This window comes from Trichoderma camerunense, assembly GCF_050948025.1.
Source record: "Trichoderma camerunense strain CBS 138272 chromosome Unknown V8C40scaffold_14, whole genome shotgun sequence".
NCBI lineage: Eukaryota > Fungi > Ascomycota > Sordariomycetes > Hypocreales > Hypocreaceae > Trichoderma > Trichoderma camerunense.
Genome location: NW_028145356.1, coordinates 142,647 through 159,115, shown reverse-complemented (window position 1 = coordinate 159,115; position 16,469 = coordinate 142,647). Strand labels below are relative to the sequence as shown.

The 16,469-nt window shown below is 51.8% G+C and overlaps 5 protein-coding genes across 5 annotated transcripts; 1 reads left to right on the top strand and 4 right to left on the bottom strand.

Annotated features, from left to right (window-relative positions):
• Positions 1–253: 253 nt before the first annotated feature.
• V8C40DRAFT_250741 (Sodium/hydrogen exchanger family-domain-containing protein) lies at positions 254–3,430 on the bottom strand. The gene is made up of 5 exons (XM_083217042.1): positions 3,048–3,430; positions 2,570–2,986; positions 2,406–2,505; positions 1,785–2,347; positions 254–1,723 (listed from the first exon to the last, which is right to left on the bottom strand). The coding sequence occupies exons 1-5, from the start codon at positions 3,177–3,179 to the stop codon at positions 386–388; spliced, it is 2,550 nt and encodes an 849-aa protein (XP_083070751.1). The 5' UTR covers positions 3,180–3,430; the 3' UTR covers positions 254–385.
• A 1,998-nt stretch (positions 3,431–5,428) lies between these two features.
• On the bottom strand, positions 5,429–7,797 carry V8C40DRAFT_250734 (uncharacterized protein). The gene is made up of 3 exons (XM_083217041.1): positions 6,983–7,797; positions 6,298–6,918; positions 5,429–6,140 (listed from the first exon to the last, which is right to left on the bottom strand). Exons 1-3 carry the CDS (start codon positions 7,621–7,623, stop codon positions 5,864–5,866), a joined length of 1,539 nt encoding a protein of 512 aa, XP_083070750.1. The 5' UTR covers positions 7,624–7,797; the 3' UTR covers positions 5,429–5,863.
• Positions 7,798–8,576, top strand: V8C40DRAFT_250732 (uncharacterized protein). The gene has a single exon (XM_083217040.1). The coding sequence runs from the start codon at positions 8,159–8,161 to the stop codon at positions 8,423–8,425; it is 267 nt and encodes an 88-aa protein (XP_083070749.1). The 5' UTR covers positions 7,798–8,158; the 3' UTR covers positions 8,426–8,576.
• A 4,056-nt stretch (positions 8,577–12,632) lies between these two features.
• V8C40DRAFT_250722 (uncharacterized protein) lies at positions 12,633–13,294 on the bottom strand. The gene is made up of 2 exons (XM_083217039.1): positions 12,924–13,294; positions 12,633–12,809 (listed from the first exon to the last, which is right to left on the bottom strand). The coding sequence occupies exons 1-2, from the start codon at positions 13,083–13,085 to the stop codon at positions 12,741–12,743; spliced, it is 231 nt and encodes a 76-aa protein (XP_083070748.1). The 5' UTR covers positions 13,086–13,294; the 3' UTR covers positions 12,633–12,740.
• V8C40DRAFT_56804 (uncharacterized protein) lies at positions 12,909–13,632 on the bottom strand. The gene has a single exon (XM_083223138.1). The coding sequence runs from the start codon at positions 13,504–13,506 to the stop codon at positions 13,117–13,119; it is 390 nt and encodes a 129-aa protein (XP_083070747.1). The 5' UTR covers positions 13,507–13,632; the 3' UTR covers positions 12,909–13,116.
• Positions 13,633–16,469: the final 2,837 nt, after the last annotated feature.

Here is a 16,469-nt window from a genome sequence, read left to right as displayed (position 1 = left end):
TCTTCTGCTGGTGGCTGCCCAGCGAGTAGCTTAGCATTTTTCTTCATCTCAAACAACTTATACTCTCCGGCGCTGGCTCAAATTACACACTCATATCATTTTGCATTTTGCCCAGTTACTCTGGGAGGTAGGCTCTGCTCAGCACTCAAACTGTTGCAGAAAACATGGGATTCCACTGTAAATACTGTCATGGGCAACACCTTACATGTCACAAGGGGGAATAGTATACATGTATACAGCAAAACAGCATAGCTGTAATAATATTGCCAATAAATAACTCGAGATACAGCTAGTACATAAATATCAAATCTGCAGGCTCATATATGCAGATGTAGAGATTACTAAATACTCCAAAGCACCATGTCCAAAAAAGGTATCATATGAATCATGACGAACCAGCATTCAACTTAGCCTGCACAACCAGCAGATCCGTCGTCACACCGCTAGCAACAAAGTGGGCGGCAAGGGTACCCAAGCAACTCTGCACATCCTCTCTCGGTCTGTTTACAAGTTTTCCTTCATCCAACTTGACTCCACCGCTACGGCTCAAAACAACCAAGGTTGGGTTCGAGACATCCATCTCGGTGGCGCCAGGAGCTGCGTCGGCATGACTGAGCAGCTCTTCAACTGTGGGAGCAACGGAGAACTTTTCAACTTTGATCCGGGAAGCTGTATCGCGGGAAAGCTTGCCCATAACTGCATCGAGAATGTTGTCGCTTGCTGATGCGGACTTCTCAGAAAGCTCAGAAACGTTGATGATGGTTGCAGTTACGCGCTCGCGCTCGAGCAGTTGGATAACCAACCGAAGAGCGAAATTGTCATCGCGTCCACCAAAGTAGACGAAGAAGATGTTTTGAGTGCGGGCAACAAGGGGGGCAGTCGGGAACTCGTGCTTCGCGACGTCATACGAGTATTGTCGGCGAGCATTGGCCTGTTCTTGGCCCTTGTTCTTGACGTCGTCTCGGCTTCGAGTGAAGAAGATGCCAACATTGTGGTCAATGGAGCGAAGGACGGACCTGACAAACGACAGATAGGTAGATGCAAGCCTGTCTTCGACGTTTGCAGAGGAAATAATCTGCGCATCTCCCATGCTACCAGTCTCGGTCCACGGCATGAGAAGGAGATCCGACGACATGTTGGATGAGCGAGAAACCAGAGCCTCTGCAAAGCGATCCTCCGGCATAATGGCAACCTCTCCAGAAGCTGAGATGTTGTGAAGCTGGCTGACGCTGCGGAAAATGTTGACGACGGGATCATGCCTAGTGTACTCGTCGACCTGCGCCACCGTCATGACGGAAGAGTCACGATCTGTCAATTCGAGGAGTCGAAGACCATGAGCTCGGACAGGACCTTTGACTACATCCTCATAGCTTCTCTTTGAGCCTTCTTCGGATGTTCCATTTGGAGCTTCTACGGCGTGAGAGCTTCCAAATAGCGAAAGAAGGTTAAGCAATGCGGGCATGTTGTCCAGTCTAAGATAAACAAGCAACCGCCTGACTCTCTGAGGAGTCGCATCTGCTCCAGGGGTGACGTTGATTTGGGTAATGGCAGCACCAGTATCCCAATCGATCTCACCACGCTTCCAGGCAGCAATCTTCTTCTGGTACCAAGGAGGGTAAAGGAAGGAGACGACGGGAGTCGTGAAGAAGGTGGTGAGAAGGGCCATGACAACAAAGATGGTGAAGGTCCTGACGCTGAGAATCTGGGCTTGAAGACCAATGTTCTAGGAGGCGTCGATGTCAGTGTAAGTTTTGGTTAACATGAATGTTTCTATCTCAACTTACCAAGACGATCAGTTCCACAAGACCTTTGCAACTCATGAGGACACCAATGGAAAATGATTCTCTCCAGACTAGACCATTCAGACGAGCCGCAAGAGACGCGCCAATGATCTTGGTGATGAGGGCGACAAAGGTAGTAGCAAAGACATAGCCCCAGGCCGTTCCAGTATTGAGAAGGCCCAGATTGGTGCTGAGACCAGAGAGGGTAAAGTAAAGAGGCAGGAAAATGGAACCAACGAGATCTTCCATCTTCTCAATGACACGGATATTGAAGCCGTGCTCGCGTGGAATCACCAATCCGGCGGCAAATCCTCCAAAGATGGGATGGATTCCAATGATTCCCGTGAAGAAGGCGGAAGTAAGAGCGATGAGCAGGATGAGGGCAATGGCACTTTGCGAAGGGCCATTCTCAAGGTTGTTCGTCTTCCTAAGCACAAACCGCAAGGTGGGTTTGACGACCACAACGAGGAGAATGATATAGCCGATGGCAACGAGAAGAATCCACAGCGCCGTAAGTCCCTTGCCAGCGTTGACTAGAGCAACGCAGAGAGCCAGCAGGATCCATCCTAGGAAACCGTGTAAGTAGGAGCCCACATTCCAACGGGATGCCGAGTAATAACTCACCGACAACATCGTTTGCAACACCCGCAGACAGAGTAATAACACCGACTGGGGTATCGAGCAGCTTCAGTTCGGTCAAGATACGGCAAAGCACTGGGAAAGCCTAGAGGTCGTCATGTTAGCTTCACGAAACGGGGAATCGGACAAGCTGAAGAAAAAGGACTTACAGTAATGGCAACTGCGATACCGACGAACAACATGTAGACGCTAAAGTCAATTGGCTTGATGCCGGGGTCATCGCGAAAGGCATTGTAGATACCCCAAGCGAGACCGCAGCCAACGCCAAAGGGCAGGGCCAATCCAGCAAAAGCAACAGAGGTGGCAACTCGCCAGTTGCTCAGCAAAAATCTAACATCAGTCTCGAGACCAATCATGAACAGGTAGAGAACAAGACCAAGGTTTGCGACCAGGGTAAGATTGGGAATTGAAGCAGTAGGAAAGATGGCATCTCTGAAGCCGGGGATATGGCCCATTACAGAGGGACCAAGGATGATTCCTCCTATGACCTCGGCAATGACTCGGGGCTGACGGATCTTGGACAGCGGCCAATGCAGGATGTGGCAGAGGATGACGATGAGTCCGACCTGTATGCGCCTACGTCAACATTGCACCATATCAGTCGGCAAGCGGGAAAGCTGCACTGACCTGGATAATGAAGATGGTGATAGGGTTCTTCGGATCGTAGACGGAAGGATTGGCGCCCTCCAGGATACCGCCTTGCGGCGCAACCCGGACGGTTGAGGTTGGCGCAGCCGAAGCTGTCGTCGCGGTCGCCATGGTGGGAGTCGTTTATTTACAATCGAGGTTGGCAGCAACGGGTGCAACCTCGAAGGCGCAGAGCTGGAATGCGGGATGACTCGCCCCGATGAAGCTCCCACAGCAGAGACGCGGGGCCGGCGGGAAGACAAGCTCAGAGCCTTGGGACACTCTGAAGCTCGCAATTTGGTGAGGATATGAGAGGGATTATATTCAAGAGAAGAATAGACTCCCTTCTCGCGAGAGAGAGAGAAGATGGAGATGGAGAAGTAAGAAAGAGGAAGAGGAAAAGGCGGAGGATCACTAAAAGGTGGCATGGCACGACAGACACTAGGAGCTGGGGCGCTTCAGCGGGCTTACAAGGGTCGTCTCCGCTATCTTGGCCGCTGAAAGGCTGAAAGGACCACTGATCAGTTGACAGGATGAAGGCATCCAAGCCCAGTCTAGTGGAGGCGAGCGCTAGCAGGATTGATGCTTGGCGCCACGCAAGTTGGAGTTGGAGATGCTGCCATGTGATGACGGAAATGCGCACTGTGAAAAGTACCATGGACAGTCGAGGACTTTGGACTGTAAAGTGTCGATCAATTGGTTGATTGTTGGTGCTTACGGGAGTGCAGATATTGAATATTGATTTTTAAATTAAACACATCTAATGAGTCGATGGATTTTGCGTCAACCAACAAGGGTACACGTATCAAAGGCCTCCATTGCAATCCCTTCTTATCTCCAGATAGGTAGCTCAAGCGAGACGCACAATTCTCGACCAGACAAACCCATCAATCCATTCAACTACCTAGAGAAGGGATGCACTGCAAGCTACCAACAAAAGCGGATTCTCTTCTAGACTTACATGGGCCATGACACCATCGCCGCCGTCCCAGCCTTGTTGAACCACAGCTTGCTCGTGATGTTGCTGCAGCTTGAAAGGGGTGGTCATGCTCGAAGCTTCAAACTGCACCATCCAAGTAAGACGAGAGCTCCCACCGGCCCCCAAAGAGGATTCATGCATATGCAGCATGCGTTCGATGCAACTCTTGGGTGCTACGGAATATTACATCGAATGGAATCACGCACTAAGGGAGGGGAGATACTTGTCTGTGCTTTGCAAACACGCGAACGAGATAGTATCTTGCTCAACCGCATCTATCCGTGAGAGTTTTACCTAGAACCCAGGCATATTCTCAGTGCTGATTGCGTCATATCTCATCTCGCCTTTTTATTTCCACATGCATATTGATACGAAAGTCACCTCTCTTTGCAGCCAAACCCCCGAGGCCACAGCCACGCAGGGTTCATGGGTAATGCCTGTCGTCAGATAAACCCGTGGAGTTGCGGTCTGTGCTCCCCAAGGAATCTCCAGTAGTTCCGTATTGTTGCGCACGCTAACACTACCAAGCATCACGCAGTTGAGTCGAATCAGAACTCGCTCGTGGTCTCTAGTGAGACACACAGCGGCCCGTTGTCTCGCAAACTTTAATTGCTAACGAGTAACAGCTGAATGTAACGCTATTCAGGAACATGCAAGACTTGCAGCAACTCCAAGATCGACATCAGCTCTTGCAGAAACTGGCGAGTTGCTTCTCACCAAAAAAAAGTCTCGAACAACTAGCACTCATGCCAAGCGCCAAAGTGTTGGTTTCGACAAAATGCTTCCTACTCGTGTTACCATCATCAAGTCTATTGATGGCTTGCACAGTGTCGTTGTTTTGAGTCCTGTTCCTGAAATACCTCCAGCCCGTCGCATGGCGCGTTTACCTCGAATAATTGGACGCAACAGCAAAACCAACGTGGTCTGGCAATTAGTCTAGAGCATCTGTAGCACATCAATTGTGTCTCGACTCGGTCTGTCACCGTATCTTCTTCACTGTGCTCCGTTCCCCATACAAACCCCGCAACTCGATGGAGCTCCGCCCGTTCAACCTTGGCTTCAACGCTTGATGACGACTGATGGACCCTGCATGGGCAATCATTTGAGGCTCTTTTATGTGGGCATGGCTCTTTGACTATTATAATTCTACCAGGTCATATGGAAATATAATCAAACATTAGTTTCTTCGCACAACCTGGTTAGAATCCAAGTCAACGGAAACATCCAAAATCTTAAAAGCATCTTGATAGCCATCAATCAACGTCGTGGCACAGTCCAAAATTCCGAATAAATACATGTACGACATATCATTCAAGCCAAGGACGCCACCTCGCTCAGCCGTAGCTGAATAGCCTTGTCCAACACTGCTTCACGCTCACTGTTACGCAACATACGTCTGACACTTCAATGTTGTCTCATCCTGCTGAAGAATGTGGAAAGGGAAATTTTAGCTATCTATTAACCTTGTTCTATTCCTCCCGACAGAATTCGCCATCATCAGCAGATCCCAAACATCAAGGCCGCCACAAAAGGCTAAAACCCGCACACTCAATCTCATGATCCCGCCTGACCAACCGCAGACCCGAAACTAACCTCCGCACCCCCAAAGTGTGGAGAAAGTTGGGGCACCAGATCTCTGGGAGGCGATCAATCAAAGAGCAAATCCCAGAGTCCGGGAGCCATCAGGTGGTCCTCCTAAGCGCCCTGCTAACGTCTGTAACATATGAGCAACTACATAAGCCAAGAGCACACGTGTATATGTAAATCCTTGTCCACTTTGCCAAAGAGCAAACACCCCTATGTGCATTGTATGAGAGTGTATCGTCTGGTCACACTCCTATTTTCCACCTGCTGCCATCTCAGCAACCAGTTGAGCTGCCAGCTTTCGGCCCCCATATTCGTGTCCCTTCTGCGCAATAGCCTGGGCATTCTGGCGCATCGTGATGCTCTTGTTGCCACTCAGCGCCTCCAAGAATGCCTCGGCCAAGGCTGCAGCCTCCCAGTCCGGCGCAGTCTTCTTGTTGGGCCAGATGCCGACGCCAAGATACTCTGCCGTCTGTGCGTAGTTGTAATGGTCTGCCCATAGCGGAAGCACGACGCTCGGGATGCCGGCCCTGTCCGGTTTTCGATCCGTGTTAGTGGAACTCGAAGATTGTTTGCTAAGCAGCATTTGAGAAGTTTGATAGCAGGGATGGGGAGGGAAGGGTTCAAAGGTAACAGGAGAGAGATAATGGATGGAAGCATCAAACATCAAACACTAAAGCAACTTACAGGACCGCCTCGTAGAAGCAGTTGGCACCTCCATGATGCACTGAAACCGCAATATCCCCAGTGTTGTACAAAGAAGTCGGATCAACATCCAGCCACGTCTCCAGCCGCAGCCGGCCCTCCTCAACGTACTTCTTCGCCGGTCTCAAGAAGTCGTCGCCATACTTACCCGACTTGCGTAGTTTCCACAGGATCTGCACATCCGTGACATTCAGCACGGCAGCAATAGCTTCCGCCATGACGACAGCCCTCGGCTCCTCATATCGGAACGCGCTGCCCAAGTTGACGAGGATCGTCGGCGCCTTCTTGATCCAGCCCGTCAGCTCGGCGCTCTGTGTCTCAGCCGGCGCCACGTCGAGCACCAGAGGGCCAACTATGCGAAAGTTATCCGGGATGTACTCGAGGGGGTAGCCTGCTTCGGGGTAGCTCATGGCGATCCACGGAACGTCCTTTCGATACATCTCAAAGAGGTTGACGGCTTGAGGGATTCCCTTTTCCTGGAGCGAAGAGCGCTTGTTCTTGATGGCTGGAGACGTGAGGAATTTAATGATAAAGTACAGTTGCTGATACATGTTGGTCGGGATGTCTTTCCAAGGGATAGGGAAAGGAAGACCCGAAGCAATCCTGATCCCGAAGTGTCAGTTGTTTCCTTCATACAACATCTGGTTACCAGTGCAAATACACTCACCCAGGATACTTCCAAAAGTGCCCTCCTCGGGGCTGTACGGCGCTCACAAGGTCCACCAATGCATTCGGAGTGATGTAGGCGCGCGTTCGATTGAGATTCACAGCGGCATCGATACTCGGTCGGAGCAACGAATCGAGAATCACAACAGCAGGATCAACCTTTTGGATAATGTCCACAGTCTGTTGATACAAGCTCAAATGAGCTTCGTCTGACCATGCCGTCATGAAGAATGGGACCATTATTGCAAACGCCTTCAGCCCAGGCATTCCTGGCGGTGTCACAATCTCCAACAAGCTGCCCACGGCCTTGATTTCGTCCACGATGCTCGGGCCCTCGAATTGGTGCCAGTGTATCTTTGCCGCTGGGTTGACTGCTTTGGCACTCTCCGAGATACGCTCAATGTCCGATGCTATGCCGGAGAAGGAAGCATAGTGCACCTCAACAGACGGGTGGTTCTCTACCAGTGCCGAGACTGTGGCGAGGTGCGCGTTGCACATCCCGTGGTGGCTGTCAGTGACGATAAGAACCGTGTTATTGCGGCCACTGATCAACACTTCATCATCTTGAGTAGCCTTTCTGGCAAGAAAGACGCCAACAAGAGCGGCGAGGATGGCGAAGACAACCACTGCCCGCCGAAACATTTTTGCAAAATAAAAACCGAAATCAAAACAAACAACAGCAGAAATGCGTCAACGCGCGCTCAAATGTAGAGATTGTAGATGAGCAATGTGTCTGGAGTTGTACTTTCTTAATATATTAATAGATTCATGACAAACAATCAACTAGACACCGCAACTGTTCAGACACGAGTTGAATCCCCTGGTTTCGGGCGCCACTCAGCTCCAAGTACGCCATAGTTCGAAGGAAGCGGGGTTCATTGGTGTCTCACATCTCTACTGCGTATTATCTTATCTTCCAATTGCAACTCCAAACGCGAGTACGATGAACCTCTGCCTTGACCGCCAGACGACGATCAGAAAACGCGGCCACTTCGTAGCAATGAGGCATCAATCTTCGAGCTGGTCCACCTCAATTGCTGTATTTTCTCGCGTCTCATCCTCCGAACACGCACTTGCATGCGCTTCCACTGTACGAACACGCAGCACGTCAACCTACTAGCAGCAAAATAGCTTCAATCTACCAAGTACATGTACGCGTATTTTGTTTGGACGGTAAATGCCGCTGACCTTTGTCGTGTCAGCAGCATACAGGTACGCGTATGTCCAGCCATGTTTGATAGCAATGATAGGTCATCTCATTGAACATTTTCAAACCAGCTGGCTCCAAAAGTCGTTAGCTATCACGAGCGCACGCTGTAATCCGTACGCGTCAGAAGCTGATTTGTTGGAGATTGCGGTTTGGGAGGTTCAGCTGCCGGCTATCGGCAAGTCTCGCGTACGTCAAAGGTTCAAGGTTATTTTCTCAAGGCCAACCTTTGGTTGATGCCTGGATACCCCGCGAGTTTGCCGTGCCCACATGTCATCTCCCGGCAATGCCCAGCTCGGATCCGTAACTCCCTACATGTGCTGAAGCTGAGAAAGTCTCTGTGGAAATGTCTCAAATACACGTACCGTGCCGTACGAGTGACTGCCAGGATTCATCGTGTTTATCTAGTGGAGCACCGGCAGCTCATTTTAAATTACAAGTTTATGTGTATCCTCGGCTATGTTTCCCTACGGAGCCCGGATATCTGATTTTCCAAGCCGGAGCCAGTGCCGGTCCTTGCTTGACTTTACGAGTCTCCATCAAGCTTAACATGGTGACACAATGTTGCTCGGTTTAAGCCGGTGTATCGTATTACGCTGGTTAACACACCATATACATAGCCACGATGGCTCCGTTGTAATCAACATTGGGAAAAGGGCACAAGGAGAACAATGCACGCGTTTTTGAAATGACAGAATCAAGTTCTTAAATTAGTCCCTGCCTATTAGGTAAAAGCAAAACACTCGCCAAAACGCCAACGGAGTCATGAACATGCATGCTATCCAGGGTAGGCCGGATAGTCGTCGAACCGTCGACCATCAGCCGCACACTATTTACAACTACCGACTAGTAAACGTAAGAAGAAGAAAACAAATGGGACAACGCTATACTCTAAATAAAGCTAGAATAACCAATTCCAGCCAATTCCCGTGTCTGGCGTTTCCTCATCTCCGTTACCCAAGGCTACGTATCGGCCTTGTTAACCGGTATGTAGAATTGAACAGCCTAAAGCCGAGCTTTATCCAAGCCTCATAGCCTACATGTAGCAATGTTTTGTGACGAGTTTTGGAAAGGACATGCTACCCTATATGTATCCTATTTTACATGCGGATGTACTTATGCTTTTGGCTATATTCATATAGCATCCCAATCGACTCATAGCATTTTGCCGTCTAATAGCCTGTTCTACAACCTCTCAGCCTAAGGGAGCTAACTACCTATGTACATATGTATGTCCGCTGCTCTCTTACAAATGACGCGACTTAAACACTCCAAGTCGACAACTCAAGGATCAAGACAAGAGCACATACTCATGACCTCATTCACATATTCACATGAAAAACGGCCAAACTTATAAATCCTTCCCAAACCCCTCAGTAACATCCAAAATCCCAATCTAGTCGCCGAAACCTCCCAATTAAGCATACTCTATCTAGATCCCTTCCGGTATTCCGTATATGCCTTCTTCCCACACAAACACAACACCCAGAGATACCCTTCCGCGCGTTCCGCAACGCCGCAACGGGGGTGTGTGTGGTGTCACACGCACGCAACATCCTCCCCCATGCAAATAGATAGGCCAAACTTCCATTGCAACCCTTGATTTCACCGTGAAAGCCTGCATGCATGGAAAATAGGAAATAGTAATAGTCCTACAGTACGTACATGTACAGATGTTAATCGGATTTGCTTCCGCTTCCCCCACGTACGGAAGGGATGCCATGCCTCACAGAACCCCATCTCACATATTCACCAATCGCTGCTTGAATATATTCGATAATCTTGCTTTTCCGCCCCCAAGGTTGCCCACTCTCCAAGGAGGGACAGATATAGTAATCACCCTCCCCCAAAACGTTGAGTGAGATTTCATATCCTGGGGCCCTCAGAACACAACCACCCATATACGTACTGTTTTTTTCTTCTTTCGAGTTTCTCGGCCTCATTCAACAGCTCAATACCACCTCACCAACGCAGATACCAAAACCCTCACGCACCTCCTTCATCAAACCGCCCTCCCAGTCCTCCAACCCGACTGGTCAAAATCTCCAGATGAAGGATCGGCACCAGGGTCCATCCTTTAACGTCAAACTCGCCTGCCATTGGAGCAATCCATTTGTTCCCGTCACAAGAGTCCTTCAATGCAATATAAAATCCGCGGAACAGCTAAACAAGTGTAAAAAACGCGGCTCTCGCATCTCATTGGGCACACACACAACACGCCGAACTCCAAAGACGAGCCACACCAAAACGAGACCAAGTTACATGCAGTGATTTAGAGCAGCGTCTCCAGAAACAATGAAACCCCAGCCTGCAGACCCCAAAAAAGACCGGCTTCGGACCCAGGGCCTCAGTTTAGTTACTACTTGTCAACTGCACGTAGCATTGGGGGAGGGATGACTTGTTGGAGAAGGGGGACGAGGGGGGGAGTGTACATTACTTTTTCGTCTGTCCCTCTCCCTGCATCATGTACAATGTAAGAAACATGGGCAACGAAAAAGAAGAATTTCACCGAAGCACGTTGGGCAGATGAAAGAGTGTAACCCTCATCCTGGCCCGTGTGCCTGCAACTGCTACATGATGGTCGATGTTTGGTTCGTTTTTTCTCCGTAACGTGTGTGTCGCTTGTGGCCAAGATGCCAACTTTGTCGATGCTACTACAAGCACATGCGCGAAGCAATCTCATCGCAATTACTTGTCCATCCCTACCCTTATGGTGAGACCACCGTTTACCAGGTACGGGCTTACTTGAGTGGTGGGTTGGCGGTTAGGTGGTATTCCATGTACGCGAGGTAAACACGGATGGAACAGCTTATGCGACGGAAAAACACTTGTTTGCTTGCTCAGCCATGGTTAGAAAGTAGTCTGCAGAGGTATGCAGCGGACTGTGCTGGAGTTCCCTCAACAATTGAGAGCCACCTTTGCTCATTCATTGGGCGAGTATTGTGCTCAAGACTCAATCCAACCTATCAAGGAGCAGAGGCGAGAGGATTTCCTTGAATCATCTCGAATTGGGGTCCAGACGCGCAGGTGTGGCAGGTCGACCAAAGGAACCCATGCTTGTGTCTGCCCCGGCAATATATTTGCGGTGACGGGACGCCCTCTCATACGTTACTGGTTATTGTAGCTCATGCACTCATGCACAATGTAGGATTGGGAGATTGGGAGTCACCTTGGCTCGGTCCCGAGCCAACAGAGCACCAACAAAGCACTGGCTCTCGCCGTCGTTGTGCTAGCAACTAGCAACTAGCCCTGCAACAGCAAACGGCTGGGATTGCTCGTAGTGTGGAGGGCGAGACCGTGGCGCAACAGCAGTTGGTGGTAAGATGGGTGGTAATTTCAGGGACACCACCATCTGGAGATGCAGCATCGGGTCGCCACCCCGATCAAGGCACGAAGATCCACCGTCCGCTCCCCGTCTATCGATAACTATCGCGATCCTTCTCGCGCTGCTCTTTTCATAGCATCTGCCATGTCCCAAGCGACATTGGGAGACAAATAGTATCGTGACAGGGAGGGATCACCCACCATTCTCGGGGCCTCTCGGCCATTCAGCATCCCTCTCTGCCATTCTCTCTGCTCACGCTTACCTGCTCTCCGCCACTTACTCTTTTCTCTTCTTCCTTCTACCCATGGGGATGGGCCCGGGGCGTCTGAGTGGGACTCCCCTTTGTTATGCGTTGGGTAGACGGAGCATGTCGTAAATAGTACGTATATACGACCGAGGGCACTCCGCGAGAGTTGCCGGTGCTCGGCGCCTTCTCAATAGTGCACAGGTACTCGTCTATGTACTCGTACGTAGCAGCAGCTTTGGCGGATACTACAGTACGATGACGAGACGGGGGGTAAAACATACGAGAATTACAGTTGAATATGACTGCAAAGTTAATAATCAGATGGCGCCAGGGGGCGTGCTCTTGAGGCTGCTTGCTTTCGGGGAGAAGCGCGGTGGTTGCTTTTGGGCGGAATGTGGGCTGCCACGATGCTTAGCGGGAGAGCCAAGATTCTGAGATGCTGGTAATCAATGAATTGCACAGGTGAGAGCTCGTCCAAGAACAGAAGTCGATCTCAGGCTTGATTTGGCTGCCGTCGCGATGGCCTCGTATGGGGTCCGCGCGCCGACTGCATGTTAGTACCGAAGGCAGTCTCCCCTCCGGATGCAGCTAACGACAAGCCACATCAGTGCCATGCGCGGTGAACTGCGGACGAACTCTCATCATCATCATCATCACGCTACCAGCATTACCAGAAAGCAGGGAACAAGGCAAGCGAGCTCGGCTGCTGAGCCGGATCTGATGACTGGATGAAGAACAGCTGAAAACTCTGACTGTGATTTCCTGGTCACCGCGTCAGAATATTGGTCCCGTGATGGTAAGGTCAAAAATTTTCTTCACCCCTTCTTCCCCATAATCCCCTGTCCCCCGTACTTTAATCCCTTCATCAGATGAGCAAATACGGGGTCTAGACAATTCACGGCATGTGTCGGCCAGCAGTAGTACTTCCGCGTTGCCAGCCAATGTCTGCCTCGGTACGAACCGATACGTACCTCGCAAGGTCATTTTGGCCAATCAAAGCATGTGCTACGGCAAGGCGGCGCGGCTGAAGGATTTTTCGTCTCAACTCGGTATGGCGTCCATGTCCCGGAAATCTCCCCTAGAGCCAGCAGAGCGAGTCCCGTAGGCGTGGGAAGGAATTTTTTTTTCTTCTCTTAGGTACTAACGTGACCTGAAATTTCCAGACGAGCTCCGCATTGTGGGCGGACGTGTGGGGAGTGTTTCGGTCCGGAGACGTGCATGGTGGTGAGGCATGCTAGTGTACGGAGTGCGTGCTGGGGGTGTGCCCGAGCATTGGGTTCGCCTTGTGGTGAGTTTTGTCCATCGATGACAAGCAGCTGAGCCATGATTTGGCATGCCGGCAAGGTTTTGGAGGAGCTACCAGTTGCTTGTTTCTCGTTTGCTCGGTGTATTTGATGTTGGGCCGTAGTTTGTAGCAAGTCGTTTGATGCAGAACCGACTGTTGGCCGCTGACGAGGCAAATAGTAAGGCCGAAAGGGAGAAGCGGCTCGCGCTGCTAGCCCACTCAGCCGCGATGGATTGTACTGAAAACGAGTTGAAGGTTTGCAGCTTCAAAGTCTCGAGAATCGTGAAACGGCGTGGCGAATTGGCCGGGCAAGTATTAGGGCCATCTACGTTTCGGCCAGAGAGATCCGAGGCAGCTGTGTCGACTCCAGCATCTAGCTCAAACCTCTCTCGTCGCGAGGTGCAGTAGCATCCCGTCGTCAGCCTCGTTGATGGGCAGATCTTGGCGTGGGCCGGCATCATCTGTCACAAACCACTCCGTATGTACGAGCACGAGAATCACACTCCCACCCGGTGTGTGAGGATTGATTGCCAGATGGATTGATTGATTGATGGAGTGCCCGTCGTGCCACTAGTAGCTCGTTATTGTCTGGTAATTCGCATGCACAACGGCGAGGCATGATCCGATCGAGGGTCATGGGCTGGGCGCGCGGTGACTGACGAGGGCTTTGGCGAGAGCACGATCCATGGATGCGCATCCCGTCGAGATCCTTACATGCACCAGTGCTTGGGACGAATCCGGTACCAACACCAGCACTAGCGATCCGGCAAACCGCCGAAGAGGCGCCCGTGATGCGATGTGATGCGGGCAACCAGAGCAGCCAGAGCACGAGGACAGCGATTGAGCGAGTATAGCATGGCGCATGACTCCGCGTATTGCCGTATATCCTTCTCAATGCTCGAGAGCTAGCTGTGCCAGAGTTCGGAGATGACTCCAGATTGCAGATTTGGGCGATGTGCAATTGGCCGCCAAGCCGCCCCTAGCTCGGTCAATTACCAGCATTGGCCAAACAGCACAGGCCTGGAGTGAATTGGGTGAGTCCTGGCAGTGGGAAGAGGGCGCTGGAAGGGCGCTGCTCCGGGCTGAGAGCCGCCCCTCCCACTCCAACCACCAAAAAATGGAGAGGGACCAAAAGGTGGAATAGCGCCGCTGAGTACGACCGAAAATTGCCCTTTGGGAGGAAGCGCCGGCGGTGGCATCTCCAGCTTTTGTTCCCCCGTCTTCCCCCACGCTGGGCCGAGTCGACTGTCAGCACGAGGCCCATGGGGAAAATAGAGTGAGTACGGGGGAGGCGTGATGGAAAAGGCCGAGAAACGATTTCGAGGTCATGCCATGCCATGCCATTCGGCCATGGAGTGACGCTTGCGGCGCGCCGTATTCAGCGACCGGTCAGCATCGATAGCTCCAGTCTGGTCGCTTGCTTGCCACTCCCACAGCACACCCAGTTGGTCGATCTGTACATGTCTGTTGGTATTATTAGCACATGCAGTTGTTGGATCGTAAGTCTGGCCAAGGTTAGTACAGGACTCGTGCATGCTTGCGCGGGTGTTGGTGGTGTTGTTGCTGCTTAGACTGATGTCCAGCATCATGACCATCAGATTTTTCTTTCAAGGCTCTTGTTTTTTTTTTTTTTTCACACCTCGACGGCAAAAGGTCCGAGCGTCTCGTCTGTCTCGCCATGCCAACGTGACATCTGACATGGGACAGCGATGATCGACGGACGGACCTCGATATTTTTTCCTTGGGGCCATAGACTACGAGGATTAGCTAATCCGGGACTTGGTGTTGGCATCGTCACCGGCGGGCATGGGCATGTCACTGGGATTGATGGAAAGCACCACCGGCGAGCTACGAGTACAGTAGCACCTACCTTAGCACCCAGCACTGCACGCAGAAGTTCCATCGCGACTTCCATAACGGAGCCTCTAGCAGTCCCTAGCCCTTTGCAGTTTGGCAAGTATGGCAGTATGCATGCACAAGAGAATTGAAGTGCAAGAGCCATCGACGCTAGTGCCCGAGCCGGAGCCCCTCCACCGTACCAGTAATAGCAACTGGCAAGCCACCAGAAAGAAACTGTAAGCCATCTCCAGATTCGCTGCTGAATCCAAAATACGAAGCTGATGCGCGGAGTGTGTACCCCAATTTCAAATCACCGCCAGACTATTTACCAGCAGGAGTCATGAGCAGAGCCAATTCATTGTCCCAGCCAAGCAAAAGGCCGCAGCGAGCCCCAACCGGCCCTTCTCGGCGCTTCTCTGCTTCGTCTGGCTAGGGGTCCAGCCCAGGGCCCAGCCCGCGGCCAATCAGCGCCCGTCGCCGTCTTTGGGCTGCGTCGGCGGTACTTCGTAGCTCAGAAGCCTCCGGGCCCCGCAAATCCCCATGCGGGCTTCCCCAGACGCGTCTGGCCAGCTGCGCAAATAGAGCCCAGGGGGGGCCCCTCAATCTCCTTTCGCGGCCCCTTGCCTGAGATGTGGTGCCTTGCCACAATGCCTGCTTCTCGCGTGCGGCGCCACACCCACCCCGGCCCCTTTTTCTTACTCTTTTCGGGGGTGTTGCTGTGTGTGCCTGTGGCTCAGTTTTTTTTTTCTTCGGCTTAGGTACATCTTGTTTGGCGCTGGTTGTTTACAGTCGGGCATGTACTCGTACTGCCACAGCTCAGCACAGCACCACTGACGGCATGGTTCCGACGTGCAAGGGCAAACCAGGTTGCAGTCAGTCAGTGTCTCGTATGTACATGCTCTCTCTCTCCGTTGGTCCAATGGATTCTGGCTTTCGGCTTGGCTCGTGATGAGGATGTGCGCCAATCACCTGTTGCTGTCCCGTCTGCCCGTCCGTGTACGTGTACGGCCCAGCCCATCACTCGGAGAATGCCGTCGAGGCAAAGCTCTGGACCTGGACCTGGACCTGACCTGATGCGAACGAGATCGGCTCGTGGCTATGGGCGGCACGACTGCACGAGATCAATACGCGCATTCAGTTGCCACTCAACTGTAAAATTTGCCTTTTAGTGAGCGCGACTCGCTGCGGTGCCTGTAAGCTCAGCACTGCAAGGCCTTAAACTCTAGCACGCCGAGCGCTAGGCCAGACCCGAACGCTGGCCAAACGCTAGGCTGGATGCGGCGCCAGGCTAGGAGAATAGCATGTGGGTGAGGCCGAGCGCCACTCCAGGCCGTCTCTTTTTGCCTCCACCAATCCGCGATCCACCAGCCCACTGCAACCTCGTACCTAGTCGAGACGAGACGGTCCAGGAACATGAGCCGTTGCTACGACGAGTACCAGTAATTGCACGGGCTCGCACAGAAAAACTCGAGGTACTGCAAGTATCGATGCTCATCCTCATCGGCCAATCTCTCACCCCCTCCCCCCCGGTCACTGCAAATCCAGAACCTGGAGGGGCGTGCGAAGAAGCTTCTCTCAACGCCCA

Excerpts from the sequence above, each read along its gene's own strand:
- V8C40DRAFT_56804 (XM_083223138.1), bottom strand. The coding sequence starts at position 13,506 with ATGATGCCGGCCCACGCCAAGATCTGCCCATCAACGAGGCTGACGACG.
- V8C40DRAFT_250732 (XM_083217040.1), top strand. The coding sequence starts at position 8,159 with ATGCCGCTGACCTTTGTCGTGTCAGCAGCATACAGGTACGCGTATGTC.
- V8C40DRAFT_250741 (XM_083217042.1), bottom strand. The coding sequence starts at position 3,179 with ATGGCGACCGCGACGACAGCTTCGGCTGCGCCAACCTCAACCGTCCGG. Across the intron at positions 2,348-2,405 it reads TGTTGCAAACGATGTTGTCG|GATGGATCCTGCTGGCTCTC; the intron begins GTGAGTTATTAC and ends ACGGTTTCCTAG. Across the intron at positions 1,724-1,784 it reads TTGTGGAACTGATCGTCTTG|AACATTGGTCTTCAAGCCCA; the intron begins GTAAGTTGAGAT and ends GACGCCTCCTAG.
- V8C40DRAFT_250722 (XM_083217039.1), bottom strand. The coding sequence starts at position 13,085 with ATGGCTCAGCTGCTTGTCATCGATGGACAAAACTCACCACAAGGCGAA. Across the intron at positions 12,810-12,923 it reads GCCCACAATGCGGAGCTCGT|CGAGTTGAGACGAAAAATCC; the intron begins CTGGAAATTTCA and ends TGGACGCCATAC.
- V8C40DRAFT_250734 (XM_083217041.1), bottom strand. The coding sequence starts at position 7,623 with ATGTTTCGGCGGGCAGTGGTTGTCTTCGCCATCCTCGCCGCTCTTGTT. Across the intron at positions 6,919-6,982 it reads CACTTTTGGAAGTATCCTGG|GATTGCTTCGGGTCTTCCTT; the intron begins GTGAGTGTATTT and ends CTTCGGGATCAG. Across the intron at positions 6,141-6,297 it reads TGCTTCTACGAGGCGGTCCT|GGCCGGCATCCCGAGCGTCG; the intron begins GTAAGTTGCTTT and ends AAAACCGGACAG.